The sequence below is a fragment of the Pseudorca crassidens genome, chromosome 17 (assembly GCF_039906515.1).
Source record: "Pseudorca crassidens isolate mPseCra1 chromosome 17, mPseCra1.hap1, whole genome shotgun sequence".
Taxonomy (NCBI): Eukaryota; Metazoa; Chordata; class Mammalia; order Artiodactyla; family Delphinidae; genus Pseudorca; species Pseudorca crassidens.
The window spans coordinates 38137898-38163257 of record NC_090312.1 but is presented as its reverse complement, the minus strand read 5'-3'; the positions used below and the strand labels follow the sequence as shown (position 1 = coordinate 38163257).

General features: G+C 35.7%; 1 protein-coding gene across 11 annotated transcripts in view; it reads left to right on the top strand.

The window, feature by feature from the left end:
- The window catches only part of VPS13B (vacuolar protein sorting 13 homolog B), a 798169-nt gene that overhangs the window by 142434 nt on the left and 630375 nt on the right, over positions 1 to 25360 (top strand). For all 11 annotated transcript variants that reach the window (XR_010936247.1, XM_067711645.1, XM_067711646.1 and 8 more), the window contains exon 17: positions 3787 to 3968. Coding sequence is in view for 10 of the 11 variants with exons in the window: in XM_067711645.1 (XP_067567746.1) it covers positions 3787 to 3968 (182 nt within the window). In the remaining variant the exon portion in view is untranslated. The remainder of the gene's footprint in view (positions 1 to 3786; positions 3969 to 25360) is intronic.

Below are 25360 nucleotides of genomic sequence, written 5' to 3'. Positions count from 1 at the left end.
TCTATAGTCCATTCTTGAAGTATTGCAGTTTCTTAAATTCTTTTTTTTTGAATTTTTTCAAGCTTTTAATTAATTAATTTATTTTTGCTGTGTTGGGTCTTCGTTTCTGTGTGAGGGCTTTCTCTAGTTGTGGCAAGCGGGGGCCACTCTTCATCGCGGTGCGCGGGCCTCTCACTATCGCGGCCTCTCTTGTTGCGGAGCACAGGCTCCAGACGCGCAGGCTCAGTAGTTGGGGCTCATGGGCCTAGTTGCTCCGCGGCATGTGGGATCCTCCCAGACCAGGGCTTGAACCTGTGTTCCCTGCATTAGCAGGCAGATTCTCAACCACTGCGCCACCAGGGAAGCCCCCTCTTAAATTCTTTTGAAAAAATAATGATATATATATCTCAAAGGACCAAGCAAAACAATAGAGACATTTATATAGGGAAAAAAGGGAAAAGATCACATAAAGTCATCCTCTGTTATCATCTTCCAGCAATGAATATTATCAATAATTCTATCCAGAATTTTTTATCTCAACATACAAACACATGCAGACATACTTTTATGTGTGGGTAACCCACCACTTCCTGCCATTACATGGAACCATGTTACAATGCAACTACATACATTTTTACCATATTTCAGCATATCCTTTCATATCAGTAGGTTCATCTAACTTCATTCTTTTTAATATCTGAATAGTTTTGCATCAAGTCAATGTGTCAGAATTTATTCAATGATGAGATTTTCTCAGGTTTAGGCTATTTTAAATAATGCTGCAAACACTGTCTTTGTGTAAGTATTCTTGCAGGCTCATGTGAAAATTCTTTTCAGATAGATTCCTAGAAGATGAGTTAGAGTCTGAGAGGTCTTGCTAATCTGAGAGGTTAAAAGAGTCATACATTGTTTTAGTTTGAATTTCCCTTTTTACTGGTGAGGCTTAAGAGTCTTTTCATGTTTATGGGTCATTTCTAAATATAACACCTGCATTTTTTCCTCAACCATTTCAGTGTATCTCACAGGAATCTGTACATAACATTGTTATAGCACTCATTATGTTAAATTATAATTACTGGTTTACTTGTCTCACAACTAGATTCTGAATTCTTTGAGTGTAAAGATAGTGCCTGTATCTTCAGTTCCTAGCAAAGAACCTTGTATCTGTTAAGCTTTAAATATTAGGTGTAATTGATTTTCACTATAGTCATCTGTGGTAGATTGGGCAGGGATAATTATACTTGCCTTTTAAAGAGGGAAGTGAAGCTCAGAGAAGTTATATATATCTTTTTCCTAAAAACATGAAACAAATAAGTGATTTCGCCAGAATTGGAATTGATATTTTAAAAATTTCATGTCCTACTTCTAGTACCTTAAATGAAAAACTTTGAAAATGAGGTTAAAGAGATTTAAAAATAAAAGTAAATTCAAGGAAAGTGAACCCTATGGAGTCAGACTTCGATGCAGTCTCAGATGAATGGCTGTGTAAAGCCTATTCAGGTAATTCTTATGGATAAAAACCTTGGAAAACCAACTTAATTAGTGAATTAGGTTATTATCAAACTGCTGCAACCACCCTGCCTTCCTTGCCATTGCTTGGACTTGCCAGGTTCAGTCCTACCTCAGGACCTTTTCACAGACTGTTCATCTGCCTGAATCACTCTCCAGAGATATCCACACAACTGTCACTTACCTCCTTCAAGTCTGCTCATGTCTTGCTTGGAATTAAACCTATCCTTTTAATATGATCTACCCACCATATATGAAATTGCTCCTTCTTCAGTAGTTCCTATTCCATGCTCTGTTTTTCCATTCTCTTTTTCTGTTTCCAAGAGCATTTCTCTTCTAACTTCCTTATATCATTTGTTTACTTATATTGATCAACTTTTTAATTTGTTTCCTGTCCCCATTAGAATATAAACTATGAGGACACTGGGATTTTAATTTTCTGTTTTGTTCATTGATGTTTTAAAACAGCTAAGATACTTCCTAGGTAGCTAGTGCATGACTGCTACAGAATAGGCAATTAATAAATATATGCTGATTTTATAGATTTTCTAGAGAACAGCTTTAAAATGAAGCTTGAAGACCAGCTAGGCCTAATCTGAGACCTAAACAGTCAAAGTCCCAGCAACATTATAGCTCATTTTTTTGTAGACCTAGGAACTGCAAAGTAAAAATCCAGTCTTAACTTTGAAGGACATTAGGTTTATTAGCAAGGTGGTTCTCAGCTGCAGTAGCAATGGCTAGAAAAGGAGCCCATTGACTTGAAAGATGACTGAAATTAAAAGTATACCTGGAAAATACAAAGGTAACCAATTGACATGAGACTCTGTCAGTATCTCAACTGTATAGGACTATTGCTTGAAATTCCTTTATATTCTTCTTACGGTTAAATAGTGCACATACGCTGATTGTTTTTACTAGTCTGTAGTGGACAGGTGGGAGGATAGTATAAAACAAGGGAAGTTCTGGAGAAGGACTGGTTCCTTCATGTTACATTTATTGGAATGAATGCCCATAGAATTTTTTTCTTTATCTGCTCTTTTCTCCAGGAACACTGATTATTTTCTGTCATCCATATCAGTGTCCTTTTCTAAAATCATTTTATACTTTTTCAAAAGTTTTATCTTATATGTGACTTTCTGAATTTTATCTACGATGTTCTTAATTGTATTTTATGTTTTTAATTTCTAAATATTTGAGGATTTTGCAGATACCTTTCTTTTATTAGTTTACAGTTTAATTCCATTGTGATCAGCACATATACTCTGATTTCAGTCCTTTTAATTTTATTGAGACTTGTTTTTGTAAATGTAAATTGGTGCAGCCACTGTGGAAAACAGTGTGGAGATTTCTCAAAAGGCTAAAACTACCATATGACCCAGCAGTTCCACTCCTGGGTATATGTCCAAAAAAATAAAAACACTAATATGAAAAGATATGTGCACCCCAGTGTTCATAAGCAGCATTATTTACAGTCACCAAGATATGGAAACAATGTAAGTGTCCATCTACGGAGGAATGGATAAAGAAAATGTGCGTACACACACACACACACACACACACACACACACACACACACACACACACACTGGAATACTACTCAGCTGTAAAAAAGAATGAAATTTTGCCATTTGCAGCAACATGGATCAACTTGGAGGACATTATGCTAAGTGAAGTAAGTCAGACAAAGACAAATACTGTATGATATCATTTATATGTGGAATCTAAAAAATACAACAAACTAGTGAATATAACAGAAAAGAAGCGGACTCACAGATATAGAGAACAAAGTAGTGGTCACCAGTGGGGAGAGGGGGAGGTACAAACTGTTGGATGTAAAATAGGTTCAAGGATGTATTGTGCAGCATGGGGAATATAGCCAATATTTTGTAATAATTGTAACTGGAATTTAACCTTTCAAAAGTGTATAAAAAAATTTAAAAAAGGGAATAAGGCAGATCTGTTAGTAAATCCTATTTTAAGTGTTAATTAGTACTATTTTCACTGTTATTTTTGATGATTGACTTGATTTAAAAAGTGTAATGCTTGAGCTGAATATATGTGTATGAATGTGTGTGGACATTATTTTAGTTTGTATTTTTATTTTTTATTATTGTTAGAGGTTCTGAAATAGTGAAACATTTAAAGTTAGTAGAATTGTGTATCTCTTTGATTTAATTCTAATTAAAATAATTTCTGTGTATACCTTTTCTTCCCTTGCATCCTAATTTACTTTATATGGTGTTGTTTATAAACGTTATTTAATATATTGTTTGTTATGCTTTGTATTTTCTTATGCAGGACCAAAAGATCTCAGATTGCTATAACTGAAGGTATATTTGAACTTCCAAATCTCACAGTTCAAGCTACAAGAGCACAGACACTTCTGCTGCAAGCAATTTATCAAAGTTGGTCTCATATTGGAAATGTCAGCTCTTCAGCAGTGAATGAAGCTTTGATGAATGAAGTTTTCCAAACTATAGGTAAGAACACACTCTTCTTGACAAGTGTATGGAAAACTCTTATTAGAGGTGACTAATATTTTATCATTCAAATTCATGTGTATAGTATGATCAACTTAAATTGTAGTGTATTTCTATGAAAGCAGATTTTTATAGCGCCTGTGTAAAATCCAAGATATGAGTTAAGCCATTCAGTTTTGTTCTCTGCCACCAACTTGTGGATATATTTTGTAGTTGCAAGAGATTATTTTTCACCAGCTCCTTGTACAATTCATCCTTTGGCCTTACTTGGATAACTTTTGAGGGGATCAGTCTGTATGTTTGAAATGATAACCAAGTCAAGTATAAATACAATATGTTTGATTATGCTGGTAGAGTGGAATAAAATTCTTAATTATAGTACTTTAGCAATTCATAAGCAAGTTAATTTTTTTAATGTGGAAAATATTAGTCTTACACCCTGAATGAATGAATTAACTATGGAAAATTAAAAATCTGCTTTGATGCCAGTTTATTATCTTCATCTTATCACTCACTTTGTAGATAAACAAGAAAAATTGCAGAAGGCTTGCTTCTTTTAGTTGTTTCAGCTCAAAATAATGTTACTTTTGCAGTGACACAAAAAGGATATATTTTTATTAAGTGCAATCATGCTTAAAATGATAACATTATTTTTATCTTATACCTCATTTGTTTATTAAAATAAAACTGGTTTTGTTGTTATATGATGCTTTCTAAGGTTTTAAGTTTAGACCTTACTATGGGGAATATCTTATAAATTCTTAAAAAATGCATTTTAATTAGAGCCTTTTCATTTGATATAGCCATGGCCTAATGTAAAATTGTACAGTTGTTTTGGAACAGGTTTTTAGGATTCTGTAAAGAAATGATGGGACAAATGTTTCATTTGTTTAGAAGTTCTTAACTTGGGGCTTATGAAAGGGCTTCGAATTCTGTGAATACCCTGAAATAGTATGCAGATCTTATGTGTGTATAAACATATACCCCTAAGGTCACACATATTTATGTTCTCTTTTTTAGTTGATTCTTTTATTAAATGTAGTGAGTCTATTCCTTAGAGAGTCTTTTGACACATCTATTTTTTCTTATATTAACATAGTTACAGTTAGTTTTTGTTTGGTTGGTATTTGATATAGTTCCTTTTGCATTCTTTACTTAAAATCTATGTGTTTTTATCTTTAGGTATATGTCCTGGAAATAACATATAACTAGATATTATAGATCAAGTTTTCTAATTTGCCTTTTAGCTAGTAAATTCAATCCATTTATACTTGTGACTATAGTTTCTTTTTGTCTTTGTTTCTATCATGTTACTGTTTTGTTTCCTTTTATACTGATATAGCTACACTACTTTTTAAAAAATTGCTATTATTTCTTACTTAATATCCTCTTTACACTTGGAATTTGTATACTCCTATTGAATTATTATTTTTAAATTTTTTAATTTAATTTAATTTTTTTTATACAGCAGGTTCTTATTAGTCATCCATTTTATACACATCAGTGTATACATGTCAACCCCAATTGCCCAATGCATCACCCCCCCACCCCCACCCCCCCGCAGCTTTCCACCCTTGGTGTCCATACGTGTGTTGTCTACATCTGTGTCTCAACTTCTGCCCTGCAAACCGGTTCATCTGTACCATTTTTCTAGTTTCCACATATATGCGTTAATATATGATATTTCTTTTTCTCTTTCTGACTTACTTCACTCTGTATGACAGTCTCTAGATTCATCCACGTCTCAACAAATGACCCAATTTTGTTCCTTTATATGGCTGAGTAATATTCCATTCTATACATGTACCACATCTTCTTTATCCATTTATCTGTCAATGGGCATTTAGGTTGCTTGCATGACCTGGCTATTGTAAATAGTGCTGCAATGAACATTGGGGTGCATGTGTCTTTTTGAATCATGGTTTTCTCTGGGTATATGCCCAGTATGGCATTGCTGGCTTATATGGTAATTCTATTTTGAGTTTTTTAAGGAACCTCCATACTGTTCTCCATAGTGGCTGTATCAATTTACATTCCCACCAACAGTGCAAGAGGGTTCCCGTTTCTCCACACCCTCTCCAGCATTTGTTGTTTGTAGATTTTCTGATGATGCCCATTCTAACTGGTGTGAGGTGACACCTCATTGTAGTTTTGATTTGCATTTCTCTAATAATTAGTGATGTTGAGCAGCTTTGCATGTGCTTCTTGGCCATCTGTATGTCTTCTTTGGAGAAATGTCTATTTAGATCTTGTGCCCATTTTTGGATTGGGTTGTTTGTTTTTTTAATACTGAGCTTCATGAGCTGTTTATATATTTTGGATATTAATCCTTTGTCCATTGATTCGTTTGCAAATATTTTGTCCCATTCTGAGGGTTGTCTTTTTGTCTTGTTTATGGTTTCCTTTGCTGTGCAAAAGCTTTGAAGTCTCATTAGGTCCCATTTGTTTATTTTTGTTTTTATTTCCATTACACTAGGAGGTGGATCAAAAAAGATCTTGCTGTGATTTATGTCATCGAGTTTTCTTCCTATGTTTTCTTCCAAGAGTTTTATAGTGTCCAGTCTTACATTTAGCTCTCTAATCCATTTTGAGTTTATTTTTGTGTAAGGAAGTGTTCCAATTTCATTCTTTTACATGTTACTGTCCAGTTTTCCCAGCACCACTTATTGAAGAGACTGTCTTTTCTCCATTGTATATCCTTGCCTCCTTTGTCATAGATTAGTTGACCATAGATGTGTGGGTTTATATCTAGGCTTTCTATCTTGTTCCATTAATCTATGTTTCTGTTTTTGTGCCAGTAACATATTGTCTTGATTACTGTAGCTTTATAGTACAGTCTGAAGTCAGGGAGTGTGATTCCTCCAGCTGCGTTTTTTGCCCTCAAGAGTGCTTTGGCTATTCGGGGTCTTCTGTGTCTCCATACAAATTTTAAGATTTTTTGTTCTAGTTCCGTAAAAAATGCCATTCGTAATTTGATAGGGATTGCATTGAGTCTGTAGATTGCTTTAGGTAGTATAGTCATGTTCACAGTATTGATTCTTCCAATCCAAGAAGATGGTATATCTCTCCATCTGTTGGTATCATCTTTAATTTCTTTCATCAGTGTCTTATAGTTTTCTGCATACACGTCTTTTGTCTCCCTAGGTAGGTTTATTCCTAGGTATTTAAATTATTATTGTTGCCATGGTAAATGGGAGTGTTTCCTTAGTTTCTCTTTCAGATTTTTCATCATCAGTGTATAGAAATGCAAGAGATTTCTGTGCATTAATTTTGTATCCTGCAACTTTACCAAATTCATTGATTAGCTCTCGTAGTTTTCTGGTGGCATTATTAGGATTCTCTATGTATAGTATCATGTCATCTGTAAACAGTGACAGTTTTACTTCTTCTTTTCCAATTTGTATTTGTTTTATTTCTTTTTCTTCTCTGATTGCTGTGGCTATTCCAAAACTATGTTGAATAATAGTGGCATGAGTGAACATCCTTGTCTTGTTCCTGATCTTAGAGCAAATGCTTTCAGTTTTTCACCATTGAGAATGATGTTTGCTGTGGGTTTGTCATATATGGCCTTTATTATGTTGGGGTAGGATCCCTGTATGCCCACTTTCTGGAGAGTTTTTATCATAACTTGGTGCTGAATATTGTCAAAAGCTTTTTCTGCATCTCTTGAGATGATCATATGGTTTTTATTCTTCAGTTTGTTAATATGGTGTATCACATTGATTGATTTGTGTATTTTGAAGGGTCCTTGCATCCCTGGTATAAATCCCACTTGATCATGGTGTATGATTCTTTTAATGTGTTGTTGGATTCTGTTTGCTAGTATTTTGTTGAGGATTTTTGCATCTGTATTACATCAGTGATATTGGTCTGTAATTTTCTTTTTTTGTAGTAGTATCTTTGTCTGGTTTTGGTCTCATGGTGATGGTGGCCTCATAGAATGAGTTTGGGAATGTTCCTTCCTCCTCAATTTTTTGGAAGAGTTTGAGAAGGATGGGTGTTAGCTCTTCTGTAAATGTTTGATAGAATTCCCCTGTGAAGCCATCTGGTCCTGGACTTTTGCTTGTTCGGAGATTTTCAGTCACAGTTTCAATTTCATTCCTTGTGATTGGTCTGTTCGTATTTTCTATTTCTTCCTGGTTCAGTCTTGGAAGGCTATACCTTTCTAATAATTTGTCCATTTCTTCCAGGTTGTCCATTTTATTGGCATAGAGTTGCTTGTAGTAGTCTATTAGGATGCTTTGTATTTCTGTGGTGTCTGTTGTAACTTCTCCTTTTTCATTTCTCATTTTATTGATTTGAGTCCTCTCCCTCTTTTTCTTGATGAGTCTGGCTAATGGTTTATCAATTTTGTTAATCTTCTCAAAGAACCAGGTTTTAGTTTTATTCATATTTGCTATTGTTTTCTTTGTTTGTATTTCATTTATTTCTGCTCTGATCTTTATGATTTCTTTCCTTCTGCTAACTTTGGGTTTTGTTTGTTCTTCTTTCTCTAGTTCCTTTAGGTGTAAGGTTAGATTGTTTATTTGAGATTTTTCTTGTTTCTTGAGATAGGGTTGTATAGCTGTAAACTTCCCTCTTAGAAAAGCTTTTGCTGCATCCCATAGGTTTTGGGTCATCGTGTTTACATTGTCATTGTCCCTAGGTAATTTTTGATTTCCTCTTTGATTTCTTTAGTGAACTCTTGGTTATTTAGTAACGTATTGTTTAGCCTGCATGTGTTTGTGTTTTTTACGTTTTTTTCCCCTGTAATTCATTTCTAATCTCATAGCATTGTGGTCAGAAAAGATGCTTGATATGATTTCAGTTTTCTTAAATTTACTGTGGCTTGTTTTGTGAGCCAAGATGTGATCTATGCTGGAGGATGTTCCGTGCGCACTTGAGAAGAAAGTGTAATCTGCTGTTTTTAGATGGAATGTTCTGTAAATATCAATTAAACCTATGTGGTCTATTGTGTCACTTTAAGCTTCTGTTTCCTTATTTATTTTCATTTTGGATGATCTGTCTATTGGTGTAACTGAGGTGTTAAAGTCCCCCACTATTATTGAGTTACTGTCGTTTTCCTGTTTATAGCTGTTAGCAGTTGCCTTATGTATTGAAGTGCTCCTATGTTGGGTGCATATATATTTATAATTGCTGTATGTTCCTCTTGGATCAATCCCTTGATCATTATGTAGTGTCCTTCCTTGTCTCTGGTAACATTCTTTATTTTATTATTTATTTTTTTGCGGTACTCGGGACTCTCACTGCTGTGGCCTCTCCCGTTGCGGAGCACAGGCTCCGGATGCGCAGGCTCAGTGGCCATGGCCCACGGGCCCCGTCGCTCTGCGGCATGTGGGATCCTCCTTGACCGGGGCACGAAGCCACGTCCTCTGCATCGGCAGGCGGACTCCCGACCACTGCGCCACCAGGGAAGCCCACATTCTTTATTTTAAAGTCTATTTTATCTGATATGAGTATTGCTCTTCCAGCTTTCTTTTTTTTTTTTTTTTTTTTTTTGGGGTACGCGGGCCTCTCACTGCTGTGACCTCTCCCGTTGTGGAGCACTGGCTCTGGACGTGCAGCATCAGCGGCCATGGCTCACGGGATCCAGCCGCTCCGCGGCACGTGGGAACTTCCCGGACCGGGGCATGAACCCGTGTCCCCTGCATCAGTAGGTGGACTCTCAACCACTGTGCAACCAGGGAAGCCCATTCCAGCTTTCTTTTGATTTCCATTTGCATGGAATATCTTTTTCCATCTCCTCACTTTCAGTGTGTATATGTCCCTAGTTCTGAATTGGGTCTCTTGTAGAGAGCATATATATGACTCTTATATTTGTATCCATTCAGCAAGCCTGTGTCTTTTGTTTGGAGCATTTAATCCATTCACGTTTAAGGTAATTATCGATATGTATATTCCTATGACCATTTTCTTAATTTTTTTGTTTTTTTTTTTTTTTAATAGGTCCTTTTCTTCTCTGTGTTTCCCAGTAGAGAAGTTCCTTAATCATTTGTTGTAGAGCTGGTTTGGTGGTGCTGAATTCTCTTAGCTTTTGCTTGTCTGTAAAGCTTTTGATTTCTCCATCTAATCTGAATGAGATCCTTGCCAGGTAATCTTGGTTGTAGGTTCTTCCCTTCATCACTTTAAGTATATCATGCCACTCCCTTCTGGCTTGTTGAGTTTCTGCTGAGAAATCAGTTGTTAACCTTATGGGAGCTCCCTTGTATGTTATTTGTCAGTTTTCCCTTGCTGCTTTTAATAATTTTTCTTTGTCTTTAATTTTTGCCAGTTTGATTACTATGTGTCTCGGCATGTTTCTGCTTGGGTTTATCCTGTATGGGACTCCCTGCTCTTCCTGGACTTGGATGGCTATTTCCTTTCCCACATTATGGAATTTTTCGACTATAATGTCTTGAAATATTTTGTCCAGTCCTTTTTTCTCTTTTATCCTTCTGGACCTCTATAATGCAAATGTTGTTGCGTTTAATTTTGTCCCAGAGGTCTCTTAGGCTGTCTTCATTTCTTTTTATTCTTGTTTCTTTGTTCTGTTCCACAGCAGTGAATTCCACCATTCTCTCTTCCAGGTCACGTATCCGTTCTTCTGCCTCAGTTATTCTGCTTTTTTTTTTTGCCGTACGCAGGCCTCTCACTGCTGTGGCCTCTCCTGTTGCAGAGCACAGGCTCTGGATGCACAGGCTCAGCGGCCATGGCCCACGGGCCCAGCTGCTCCGCGACATGTGGGATCCTCCCAGACCGGGGCACGAACGAGTGTCCCCTGCGTCGGCAGGCGGCCTCTCAACCACTGCGCAACCAGGGAAGCCCAGTTATTCTGCTTTTTATTCCTTCTGGTATAGTTTTCATTTCAGTTATTGTATTGTTCATCTCTGTTTGTTTGTCCTTTAATTCTTCTAGGTCTTTGTTAAACATTTCTTGCATCTTCTCGATCTTTGCGTCCATTCTTTTTCCGAGGTCCTGGATCATCTTTCTCTATCATTATTCTGAATTCTTTTTCTGGAAGTTTGCCTATGTCCCCTTCATTTAGTTGTTTTTCTGGGGTTTTATGTTGTTCCTTCACCTGGTACATAGCCGTCTGCCTGTTCATCTTGTCTATCTTTCTGTGAATGTGGTTTTTGTTCCACAGGCTGCAGGATTGTAGTTCTTCTTGTTTCTGTTGTCTACCGTCTAGTGGATGAGGCTATTCCTATTGAATTATTATTATTATTATTTTTTTAACATCTTTATTGGGGTATAATTGCTTTACAATGGTGTGTTAGTTTCTGCTTTATTACAAAGTGAATCAGTTATACATATACATATGTTCCCATATCTCTTCCCTCTTGCGTCTCCCTCCCTCTCACCCTCCCTATCCCACCCCTCCAGACGGTCACAAAGCACTGAGCCAATATCCCTGTGCCACGCGGCTGCTTCCCACTAGCTATCTACCTTATGTTTGTTAGTGTGTATATGTCCATGACTCTCTCTCGCCCTGTCACAGCTCACCCTTTCCCCTCCCCGTATCCTCAAATCCATTCTCCAGTAGGTCTGTGTCTTTATTCCTGTCTTACCCCTAGGTTCTTCATGACATTTTTTTTTCTTCTTAAATTCCATATATATGTGTTAGAATTATTAACTTAAATAACTGATGCTGCTTTGGAAAGCAATTTGTTAGTTCTTGAACAAGTTAAATGTAGAATTATTATATAACCCAGCAATTTTACTCCTATAAATACACCCAAGAATTGAAAACATATATCTACATAACATCTTGTACATGAATTCGTAACATTATTTTTTCCTTTTTGCATGCAAAAATATTTATTTATTTATTTTTATTTAAAAAATTATTTTAATTTTCGGTCATGCCACGTGGCTTGTGGGATCTTAGTTCCCCAACCAGGGATCAAACCCACGCCCCCTGCTTTGGAAGTACTGGACCACCAAGGAAGTCCCAAAAGTATATTTTTTTAATAATAATTTTATATATTTAAGGTATGCAACAATTTAAGAATGTTTTCATATACATGGTGAAATTATTACCACGGTCAAGCTAACTAACATATATATCTCCTCACATAGTTACATTGTTTTCCTGTGGTGAGAGTACCTGAAATTTACTCTTAACAAATTTCCAGTATATGGTACAGTAGTAAGTAAAATCATCATGCTGTACATTAGATTTCTAGAACTTATCCTACATAACTGCAATTTTGTACCCTTTGACCAACATATCTCATTTCTCCCACTTCCTGGCCCTGGTAAACAGTATTCTGGCCTCTGCTTTTATGAATTTGACTTTTTAGAGTCCACATATAAAGGATTTCACATAGCATTATTTTCAATAGCCAAAAGGTGGATACAACCCAAATATCTTTTAACCGATGAATGGATAGACAAAATGTGTTATATCTTTACGATGGAATATTATTCAGACATAAAAAGGAATGAGGTACTGATAACATGCTGTGGATGAACCTTGAAAACATTATGCTAAGTAGAAGAAGCCAGATGCAAAAAGTCTCATATTTTGATTCTAGTTCTATGAAATGCTTAGCATATACAAATACACAGATACGGAAAGTAGATTAGTGTTTGCCAGAGTCTGGGGAAAAGGAGGAATGGGGAATGACTGCATGAGTTTCTTTCAGATTGATGAAAATGTTCTCGAATTAGTAGTGACGTTTTCATACTTGTGAATATGCTAAATTGTACTTAATTGTACACTTTAAAAGGGTGAATTTTATGTTGTATGAATTTTATCTCATTTAAAAAAATGTTTTAAATTGATGAATATTTAATTGGACTAAATTATGTGTTGTGGTCTGAATGTGTCCCGCCAAAATTCATATGTTGAAATTCTAATGCCCAATGTGATAGTGTTAGGAACTGGGGGGGCCTTTGGGAGTTGATTAGATCACGAGGGTGGAGTCCTCACACATGAGATTAATGTCCTTATTAAAAGAGGCCACAGAAGAACTCCATTGATCCTTCTGCCATCTGAGGACACAATGAGAATTTAGTAGTCTGCAGCAGGAGGAGGTTCTCACCAGAACCTGACCATGCTGGCACCCTGATTTTGGACTTTCAGCCTCCAGAATTGAGAGAAATAAACTTCTCTTGTTTATATGCTACTCAGTCTGTGGCATTTAGGTATAGCAGCCCTAATAGGCTAAAGCATTATGTTATTGCCATTGTTATGGCTGTTATTTTATGTGGAGTTACTGTACAAAAGCTTTTCTTTCAGATCCTCACCCATAATGCCTATAGTGAAGCCTTCATTGGCAATAGCATTTTTCACTGTTGGAAATTATCTAATTCATGTTTTTGTTTGTCAGGTTTCTGTTTTCTGTGATATTCTCTCCAGAGTTTTTGTTTCTTTGTCTTTTTTTTTTTTGGTTTACTGTCTCACAGTATTAATCTTCGTTTATTTAAAATTTTTTTTTGTCAACTGGCTTAGATAGCCTAAAAATTCATATTAAATTTTGATGGTGCTTAGTTTATAATTTTTATTCTGACAAACTAATTCCATATTTCCTTCTTTGAATTTATCAAATGGACTGTGTTATGCAAAAACATTTTTTAAAAACTTTCTTACTCTGAAAATATTCTGTCCTAATAGAATGCTGGCATAGGTCTTAAAAAATGGAAAAGACAAGTAATCACAGATTAAGTGATTAATAACTTGATATTCTGACATTGAGAAATCTAAAATTAGTAGGACAAATTTTTTGGAGATTAAGGGAGTTGAGGAAAGTGGAACAATGTTAGGAAGATTCATCTCTTTGACAAGGAATCTTATTTTTATCAAATGAAGCAGCTATAAAATTTATCATAGATGAATTACAAGAATCAGCTAAAATATTTTTAAAAAGGTAGATTTCCAAGTGTCTAGTTTTCTTATGTCTTTTTTTGCCCCCCCCCCCCAATCTTATTCTGTTTGTTTTAGTCTTAGTACAGTGCTTGCTTATATTGTCCTCTAAATTTTCTGTCTTAAGATCCAGGAAATATATATTTAAGGTATAAGGTTGTTAGCATTTTATTATCTTACATCTGTGGGCGGTCAGTAGACAACCCTCAGCAGTGTTAAGCTTTGTTTAATGTGTTTGGTTTAACCAGTGATCCTTTGCTTTACATTGCAACTAGTTCTCATTTACTATACTAATGGAGTGATTATGCAGGCTATGTATGTTTTTAGACTTCTCAGACTTATATTCTGATAATGTTTGAAAGAAGAAACATTCTTCTGTTTTACAGCTGACTCTAACCTAAGCACTTGTCTTCAATGTTTCTGCCTCACCTTCCATCATAATCTTTTGCCCCAGCCTACCTTCCTACTTCTTGCTATCTTGTTATTGATAGTTACTAACGCATAGCATCCAGTTTTCTCCTGTCCATGATTCTGGTGGCTTTTCCCTCTGTCTCTATTGAGCATAATCCTGACTTGATAGAATTCTCCTATATTATCCTTTTTTCTTTAATAGCTGTTTCTTTAACACAAGTCAACACAGTTTTTTCATTTGGATTAAACACTGTGGTACAGTCTGTGTGTTCCTTAAAAATTACATTCTCTTCCACATTCATGCCTTTGCCCAGGTTTACCTCTCTACCATATGCCAGAAATGCTTTAACTTGGTTTCTCTTCTCCTTCCCATTCCTTCTGTTCAGTCTTTTTTTCAAAACATCTTTATTGAGATATAATTCATCTACCATATGATTCACTTTTTTTTGGTATGCAGTATTTGGCTTGTTGTATATTCAGAGTTCTGTATTCATCACCACAATCAATTTTACAACATTTTCACTGCCCCCAAAAGAAGTCCCACATTCTTTAGCCATCACTCCCCAAGCCTTCCATCTCCCCAAGCCATAAGCAAACACTAATCTGCTTTTTGTCTACATGGATTTGCCTATTCTGGACGTTACATGTAAATAGATCATGTAGAATACAGTCCTTTGTGACTGATTTCTTTCACTTAGGGTACTTTTTTGAAGTTCATCCATATTATAGCATATATGAGTTTCTTTTTATTGTCAAGCAGTATTCCACTGTATGTATATACCATTTTGTTCATCCATTTGTCAGTTGATGGACATTTGGGTGGTTTCTACTTTTGATATTTATGCATGATGATGCGATGAACATCCATGTACAAGTTTTTGTGTGGACATATGCTTTTATTTCTCTTGGGTGTATTTCTAGGAGTAGAAATGCTAGGTCATATGGTAACTCTAACCTTTTGAGGAATTGCCAGGGTGTTTTCCAAGGCAGCTGTACCATTGTATATTCCCACCTGTAGTATATGAGGATTCCAGTTTTTCCCACATTTTCACCATAATGTTACTACCTGTCCTTTTGGTTCTGGTTTGTCCTAGGGGCTGTGAAGTAGTGTCTCATTGTGATTTTGATTAGCATTTCCCTCATGTCTAATGGTGTTGGCTCTTTGTATATCTTTGTGGAAAAATGTCTGTTCAAGTCCTTTGTTCATTTTTGAATTGTTTCTTTTATCTTTTTGTTTTGAGAATTCTTTATATATTCTAGATACAAGTTCCTTATCAGATACATGGTTTGTGAATGTTTTCTGCAGTTCTGTGGGTTGGCCTTTTACTTTCCTGATGGTGATCTTCTAACTTTTTCACCTGTAGCCTCAAGTACATCTTTACATTGGACCTTGTTATCATTTATCAATAGAAATGCTTTGTTTCTTCTTTGTTCCTGATCCTGCTTCTTGATCTTCATCATTACTTTTAGCCCTTTTAATTCTTTCAGCCTTTTTAATATCACAGAATCCTCACTGCTCTTGTTACTCAGCTTGATTCCTGAGGCTGGCAATTTCAGTGGTGCTACCCTTCTAGATTCATTTCTTCCTTTCTCCTTTCATCTTTGGTTTCTCTGTGCCTCTTCTGCAACATGTTCTGCTTGCGAATAAGAAACTTCTGTGTGTCCTACCCCTTCAGTCACCAGAACAACACTGTGCTCTCTGAACTGAACTGTTACTTATTTTGAGGACTTTTAGGAAAAATACATTTATAATTGAGTTCCTATCTTACCATTTCATTAAGTGCAGATTGTAACTTATTAGTTGCCTTTGAAATCAATGTCTTTGGTAACCACTAAGAGTTTGAAAAGAATAAAAGAGAATGAAGTAGAATGAATGCCGTATATTGGGTTGGCCAAGAAGTTCCTTCAGGTTTTTCCGTAAGATGTTACAAAAAACCTGAACAAACTTATTGGCCAACCCAATAGTAAGAAAAAGGATTATGTTTGTTATATCCATAAACGTGAAAGGTGTACGTTGTTAGTAAATACAATTATGCTTTAATTTTTTTCTTGGTGAGACTAGGAATTAAAATTCTATGCAATTGCTTCTTGAATGTTTGAGTCTTGGAAACTGAGAGGACATGGGAGATGCCCTGAATAACAATAGGAAAAAAATCTAGTATTTTCCCAAAGAGAGAGAACTAAAAGAATTTGATAATAAATAATTAATGACATGCGTTTGAAATTTTAAAATTCCTTAGCTAGAAAATGCATTATTGATTTTTATAATATTTTAGATGATGTGTCAGGGGAATGCACAGGGTCACTGACAAAACACATGTACACGTAAAGCATAGGACACTCCTGGAAAATTTAAAATGTGAAAAATATTCATTATGCAATCTTGAGAGCCAAAATAAAATGGTTATTGATTTCCTGATTATAATAACAATCGATTCTCAGTGAAGAGTGACCGATATCAAGTTGTGAAATAATATAATTTTATCACTCAAAGGAAGTAAGTAGTTTGATAGTGAAGTTGTATATGTGTCCTATTTATGTAGCATTTTTATATAAAGAAAACTAAGCACAAGAATAGTCTTTTATTCTTGGTTTATAGGTACAGGATTATTTCACTGTCTTACTAACCTGATTAGTTTTTTTAAAAAAAATAACTATTTAATTTTATTTTTTTCTTTTAATAACCAGAACTGTTAAATAGGTCAGCGTATGTAAAATCAAGTAACACTAGGTTGTTGGATTTCATTGGGTCGTAGAATATGCAACAAGCTCGTGCACCAGTCTTCTAAAATGTTGGAGTAATAATTGTGCTTCACAACTGAGTTACCAAATTTCGTTGCAAGCATCAAAACTACAAATGCCTTTAAGGAACAAAAAATGTTTTCCTTGATAGACTGTATTATAATATGTCACAGAAATGAAATAATTTTTCTACAGTCAAGTATTCTAATTTCTATTTTGTGGGTGAGTTTATCTAAGAGGCTTTAAGAGAATATCTATGTGAATATTGAATTATACTACATGTTCTTTAAAGCTACACTGATGACTTTTTCTTCCTCAGCTCTTCTAAAAAGAGAATAAAATTAAAAGATACTAAAATAAATAGTAAAAAAGTTCTGTGCTAATGCTTCTTAGAGATTTAATTTTGTGCACTGAACTTTATTAATCAGTATGTTACGTAGATACTGGTGTGGTGAATGTCTTTCTCAGGTAAAAGAATAATTTTACTTTTCAACTATTAAAATTACTGAATTGTAGTGTGGAAATCTGATTATATGTCTAAAGGAAGTACAGTTTGTTTCATTGAGTTTCAGTTAACTTATCTATAAAAGTGGTGTTAATATCTATTGTTTTTAATTTTATTTTTTATAACATCTTTATTGGAATAAATTGCTTTACAATGTTGTGTTAGTTTCTGCTGTATAACAAAGTGGATCAGCTATATGCATACATGTATCCCCATATCCCCTCCCTCTTGCGTCTCCCTCCCACCCTCCCTATCCCACCCATCTAGGTGGTCACAAAGCACTGAGCTGATCTCCCTGTGCCATGCAGCTGCTTCCCACAAGCTATCTATTTTACATTTGGTAGTGTATATATGTCCATGCCACTCTCTCACTTCGTCCCAGCTTACCCTTCCCCCTCCCTGCATCTTCAAGTCCATTTTCTACATCGGTGTCTTTATTCCCATCAGGCCCCTAGGTTCTTCAGAACCATTTTTTTTTTTTTTAGATTCCATATATATGTGATAGCATACAGTATTTGTTTTTCTCTTTCTGACTTACTATACTCTGTATGACAGTCTCTAGGTCCATCCACCTCACTGCAAATAACTCAGTTTCATTTCTTTTTATGGCTGAGTAACATTCCATTGAAACACTACATTTTAAATCAACTGTACTCCAATACAAATTAAACAGCAAAAAAGAAGGTGCTAGTTACATTGCATCTGGAAAAGGTGAATGCAAAAGGCAGGTTACCTCTTGTTGTCTTTCAGCTTTAACCACATGCTAGAGAAAAGTTTTCACTGGACATGCATCTTAACCATTAGTAGCAAAAACAATGTTAGAAGCTGGAAGTACAAACTGGAGTCTATGGAATTTATGCCAGCTTATTTTGATGCAACTCTTGATACTTATTACAAAAACTCTTGATACTTATTATGAAAAGTTTAAGATAAATTCTGAAGGTATGGAGGAAAGGGAAGCCTCTTGCACGGTTGGTGGGAATGTAAATTGATACAGCCACTATGGAGAACCGTATGGAGGTTTCTTAAAAAACTAAAAATAGAACAGCCATATAACCCAGCAATCCCACTACTGGGTGTATACCTTAGGCATATACCATAATTCAAAAGGACACATGTACCCCAATGGTCATTGTAGCACTATTTACAATAGAGAGCATATGGAAACAACCTAAATGTCCAACAATAGATGAATGGATATAGAAGATGTGGTACATATATACAATGGAATATTATTTAGCCATAAACAGGAACGAAATTGGGTTACTTGTAGAGACGTGGACGGACCTAGAGTCATACAGAGTGAAGTAAGCCAGAAAGAGAAAAATATCATATATTAACACATATATGTGGAATCTAGAAAAATGGTACAGATGAACCTATTTGTAGGGCAGGAATAGAGATGTAGATGTAGAGAACGGACATGTGGACCAAGCTGATCTCCTTGTGCTATATGGCTGCTTCCCACTAGCTATCTGTTTTACATTTGGTAGTGTGTATATGTCAGTGCTACTTTCTCACTTCGTCCCAGCTTACCCTTCCCCCTCCCTGTGTCCTCAAGTCCATTCTCTATGTCTGCGTCTTTATTCCTGTCCTGCCCCTAGGTTCAGCAGAACCTTTTTTTTGTTGTTGTTTTTTTAGATTCCATATATATGTGTTAGCATACAGTATTTGTTTTTCTCTTTCTGACTTACTTCACTCTGTATGACAGACTTTAGGGCCATCCACCTCACTACAAATAAACTCAATTTCATTTCTTTTTATGGCTGAGTAATATTCCATTGTATATATGTACCACATCTTCTTTATCCATTCATCTGTTGATGGACACTTAGGTTGCTTCCATGTCCTGGCTATTGTAAATAGAGCTGCAATGAACATTGTGGTACATGTCTCTTTTTGAATTATGGTTTTCTCAGGGTATATGCCCAGTAGTGGGATTGCTGGGTCGTATGGTACTTCTATTTTTAGTTTTTTAAGGAACCTCCATACTGTTCTCCATAGTGGCTGTATCAATTTACATTCCCACCAACACTGCAAGAAGGTTCCATTTTCTCCACACCCTCACAAGCATTTACTGTTTTTAGATTTTTTGATGATGACCATTCTGACTGGTGTGAGGCGATACCTCGTTGTAGTTTTGATTTGCATTTCTCTAATGGTTAGTGATGTTGAGCATCCTTTCATGTGTTTGTTGGCAATCTGTATATCTTCTTTGGAGAAATGTCTGTTTAGGTCTTGTGCCCATTTTTGGATTGGGTTGTTTGTTTTTTTGATATTGAGCTGCATGAGCTGCTTGTATATTTTGGAGATTAATCCTTTGTCAGTTGCTTCATTTGCAAATATTTTCTCCCATTTTGAGGGTTGTTTTTCGTGTTGTTTATGGTTTCCTTTACTGTGCAAAAGCTTTTAAGTTTCTTTAGGTCCCATTTGTTTATTTTTGTTTTTATTTTCATTTCTCTAGCAGGCGGGTCAACAAGAATCTTGCGGTAATTTATGTCATAGAGTGTTCTGCTTGTGTTTTCCTCTAAGAGTTTGATAGTGTCTGTCCTTACATTGAGGTCTTTCATCCATTTTGTGTTTATTTTTGTGTATGGTGTTAGGAAGTGTTCTGATATCATTCTTTTACATGTAGCTGTCCAGTTAACCAGCACCACTTATTGAAGAGGGTGTCTTTTCTCCGTTGTATATTCTTGCCTCCATTATCAAAGATAAGGTGACCATATGTGCGTGGGTTTATCTCTGGGCTTTCTATCCTGTTCCATTGATCTATATTTCTGTTTTTGTGCCAGTACCATACTGTCTTGATTACTGTAGCTTTGTAGTATTGTCTGAAGTCAGGAGCTTGATTCCTCCAGCTCCTTTTTTCTTGTTCAAGACTGCTTTGGCTCTTTGGGTTTTTCTGTGTTTCCATACAAATTGTGAAATTTTTTGTTCTAGTTATGTGAAAAATGCCATTGATAGTTTGATAGGGATTGCATTGAATCTGTTGATTGCTTTGGGTAGTATAGACATTTTCACAATGTTGATTCTTCTGGTCCAAGAACATGGTATATCTCTCCATCTATTTGTATCATCTTTAATTTCTTTCATCAGTGTCTTATAGTTTTCTGCATACAGGTCTTCTTCTCCTTAGGAAGGTTTATCCCTGGGTATTTTAATTATTTTTGTTTCAATGGTGAATGGGAGTGTTTCCTTAATTTCTCTTTCAGATTTTTCATCGTTAGTGTATAGGAATGCAAGAGATTTCTGTGCATCAATTTTGTATCCTGCAATATTACCAAATTCATTGACCAGCTCTAGTAGTTTTCTGGTAGCATCTTTAGGATTCTCTAAGTATAGTATCATGTCACCTGCAAACAGTGACAGTTTTAGTTCTTCTTTTCCAATTTGGATTCCTTTTACTTCTTTCTCTCTTCTGATTGCCATGGCTGGGACTTCCAAAACTATGTTGAATAGTAGTGGTGAGAGTGGGCAACCTTGTCTTGTTCCTGATCTTAGTGGAAATAGTTTCAGTTTTTCACCATGGAGAACCATGTTGGCTGTGTGTTTGTCATATATGGCCTTTATTATGTTGAGGTAGGTTCCCTCTTTGCTTACTTTCTGGAGAATTTTTATCATAAAGTTGAATTTTGTCCAAAGCTTTTTCTGCATGTATTGAGATGATCATATGGTTTTTATTCTTCAGTTTATTAATATGATGTATCACATTGATTGATTTGCGTATATTGAAGAATCCTTGCATTCCTGGGATAAACCCCACTTGATCATGGTGTATGATCCTTTTAATGTGCTGTTGTATTCTGTTTGCTAGTATTTTGTTGAGGATTTTTGCATCTATTTTCATCAGTGATATTGGTTGGTAATTTTCTTTTTCTGTGCGTCATATCTTTGTCTGGTTTTGGTATCAGGGTGATGGCGGCGTTGTAGAATGAGTTTGGGAGTGTTCTACCTCTGCAGTTTTTTTTTTTTTTTTTTAAATCTCACATATACATTTAATTAATTCTGACAAAGTTTTCAAGACTGTTCATTGGGGAAAATCCTCCTTTGCTTAGGTTGACTAAAGGTTTATCAAATTTACCCTTCTTCACAAACAACCAGCTTTTGGTTTCATTGATTTTCTCTATTTCCTGTTTTCAATTTCATTGACTTCTCTAAATTTTATTATTTCTTTTCTTCTTTTCTTCTAGTTGCCTTCGTTGAAAGCTTAGATTATTGATTTTATATCTTCCTTCTTTGCTAACACACGCACATAGTGTCATAAATTTCCCTCTAATTATTGCATTTGTTACATCACACAAATTTTAAGTTGTATTTTCATACTCATTTGGTTCAAAATATTTTTAAAATTTGTCCTGATGCTTCATCTTTAACCCATGCCTTTTTTAGAAGTGTGTTATTTATTCTCCAAGTATTTTGGAATTTTGCAGGCATTTTATAGTGATTTCTAGTTCAATTCCATAGTGGTTTTGTAAGCATAGTTTGAATGATGTTTATGCTTTTAAATTTGTTAAGGTGTGTTTTATGGCCCAGAATGCAGTCTATCTTCATTATAAATGCATTATGTAATGATAAAGTGATTAATTCTCCAAGAAGACATAACAATCCTGAGTGTATATGTACCTAACAACAGAACATTAAAACATAAGATGAAAAAACTGATAAACTACAAGAAGAAATGGAAAAAAAAATCACTATGATAGTTGGAGACTTCAACAGCCCTGTTATCAACAAGTGACAGCTCCAAAGGCAGAAAATCAGCAAGAATATGTTTGAACTGAAAGCACCATCATCAATGCCCTCAATCTAATGTAAATTTATAGAATAATTCATCCAGAAACTGTAGAGTATACGTTTTTATCAACCTCTGCAGTTTTTTGGAAGAGTTTGAGAAGGATGGGTGTTCGCTCTTCACTAAATGTTTGATAGAATTCTCCTGTGAAGCATCTGGTCCTGGACTTTTTGCTTGTTGAAAGATCTTTAATCACACTTTGAATTTCATTCTTTGTGATTGGTCTGTTCATATTTTCTATTTCTTCCTGGTTCAGTCTTGGAAGGTTATACCTTTCTAAGAATTTGTCCGTTTCTTCCAGGTTGTCCATTTTATTGGCATAAAGTTACTTGTAATAGTCTCTTAGGACGCTTTGTATTTCTGCGGTGTCCATTGTAACTTCTCCTGTTTCATTTCTAATTTTATTGATTTGAGTTCTCCCCCTCTTTTTTCTTGATGAGTCTGGCTAAAGGTTAATTTTTTTTATCTTCTCAAAGAACCAGCTTTTAGTTTTATTGATCTTTGCTATCGTTTCCTTCATTTCTTTTTCATTTATTTCTGATCTGATTGTTTTGATTTCTTTCCTTCTCCTAACTTTAGGGTTTTTTTGTTCTTCTTTCTCTAATTGCTTTAGGTGTAAGTTTAGTTTGTTTATTAGAGATTTTTCTTCTTTCTTGAGGTAGGATTGTATTGCTGTAAACTTCCCCCTTAGAACTGTTTTTTCTGCATCCCATAGGTTTTGGTTTGTCGTGTTTTCATTGTCATTTGTTTTTAGGTAGTTTTTGATTTCCTCTTTGATTTCGTCAGTGATCTCTTGGTTATTTCGTAGCGTATGGTTTAGCCTCCATGTGTTTGTAATTTTTGCCGTTTTCTTTACGTAATTGATATCTAGTCTTATAGCGTTGTTGTCAGAAGAGATACTTGATATGATTTCAGTTTTACCAAGGCTTCATTTGTGACCCAAGATATGATGTGTCCTGGAGAATGTTCCATGAGCACTTGGGAATAAAGTGTATTCTGTTGTTTTTGGATGGAATGTCCTATAAATATCAATTAGGTCCATCTTGTTTAATGTGTCATTTAAAGCTTGTGTTTGTTTAATTTCATTTAGGATGATCTGTACATTGGTGAAAGTGGGGTGTTAAAGTCCCCTACTATGATTGTGTTACTGCTGACTTCCCCTTTTATGGCTGTTAGCATTTGCCTTATTTATTGAAGTGCTCCTATGTTGGGTGCATAAATATTTATAATCGTTATATCTTCTTCTTGGATTGATCCATTGATCATTATATAGTGTCCTTCTTTGTCTCTTGTAATAGTCTTTATTTTACAGTCTATTTTGTCTGATATGAGAATTGCTACTCCAGCTTTCTTTTGATTTCCATTTGCATGGAGTGTCTTTTTCCATCCCCTCACTTTCAGTTTGTATGTGTCCCAAGGTCTGAAGTTAGTCTCTTGTGGATAGCATATATACGGATCTTGTTTTTGTATCTATTCAGCCAGTCTGTGTCTTTTGGTTGGAGCATTTAAACCATTTACATCTAAGGTAATTATCAATATGTATGTTCCTATTACCATTTTCTTAATTGTTTTGGGTTTGTTTTTGTAGTTCTTGTTTTCTCTTGTTTTTACTCCTAGAGAAGTTCCTTTAGCATTTTTTGTAAAGCTGGTTTGGTGTTGCTGAATTTTCTTAACTTTTGGTTGTCTGTAAAGTTTTTTATTTCTCTGTCAAATCTTAGTGAGATCCTTGCTGGGTAGAGTAATCTTGGTTTTAGGTTTTTCCCATTCATCAGTTTAAATATGTCCTGCCACTCCCTTCTGGGTTGAAAAGTTTCTCCTGAAAGATCAGCTGTTAACCTGATGGGCATTCCCTTGTATGTTTTTTCTTGCTTTTCTTGTTGCTTTTAATGTTTTCTTTGTATTTAATTTTTGATAGTTTCATTAATATGTGTCTTGGGGTGTTTCTCCTTGGATTTATCCTATATGGGACTCTTTGCACTTCTTGGACTTAAGTGACTGTTTCCTTTCCCATATAGAGAAGTTGTCAACTATAATCTCTTCAAATATTTTCTAAGTCCCTTTCTTTTTCTTTTCTTCTTCTGTGACCCCTATAATTCAAATGTTGGTGCATTTAATGTTGTCCCTGCGGTCTCTGAGGCTGTTCTCAGTTCTTTTCATTGTTTTTTCTTTATTTTGCTCTGTGGTAGTTATTTCCACTAGTTTACCTTCCAGGTCACTTATTTTTTCTTCTGCCTAAGTTATTCTGCTATTGATTCCTTCTAGAGAATTTTTAATTTCATTTATTGTGTTGTTTATAATTGTTTGTTTGCTCTTTAGTTCTTCTAGGTCCTTGTTAAACATTTCTTGTATTTTCTCCATTCTATTTCCATTATATTGGATCATGTTTACTGTCATTACTCTGAATTCTTTTTCAGGTAGACTGCCTGTTTCCTCTTCATTGTTTGGTCTGGTGGGTTTTTACCTTGCTCCTTCATCTACTGTGTGTTTCTCTGTCTTCTCATTTTGTTTAACTTATTGCATTTGGGTTCTCCTTGTTGCAGCCTGCAGGTTCATAGTTCTCATTGTTTTTGGTGTCTTTCCCCAGTGGGTGATGTTGGTTCAGTGGCTTGTGTGGTCTTCCTGGTGGAGGGGATTGGTGCCTGTGTTCTGGTGGGTGGGGCTGGATCTTGCCTTTCTGTTGGGCAGGGCCGCGCCCCGCGGTGTGTTTTTGGGCGTCTGTGAACTTAGTATGATTTTAGGCAGCCTGTCTGCTATTGGGTGGGGTTGTATTCCTGTCTTGCTAGTTGTTTGGCATGGGGCGTTCAGCACTGGGACTTGCTGGCCGTTGTTTGGAGCTGGGTCTTAGCATTGAGACGGAGATCTCTGGGAGAGCTCTTGCTGATTGATATTACGTGGGCCTGGGAGGTCTCTGGTGGTCCTTGTCTTGATCTTGGCTCTCCCACCTTGGAGGCTCAGGCCTGACACCAGGGTGGAGGACCAGGATGCTGTCAGCCACACAGGTTCACCCTGTTCAGTGGCCACCAGTTGGATCCTTAGTTTCACTTAACTTCTTGGAAAACGCATGTTGTTGTTCACAAAAAGAACAGGAGGGCAGT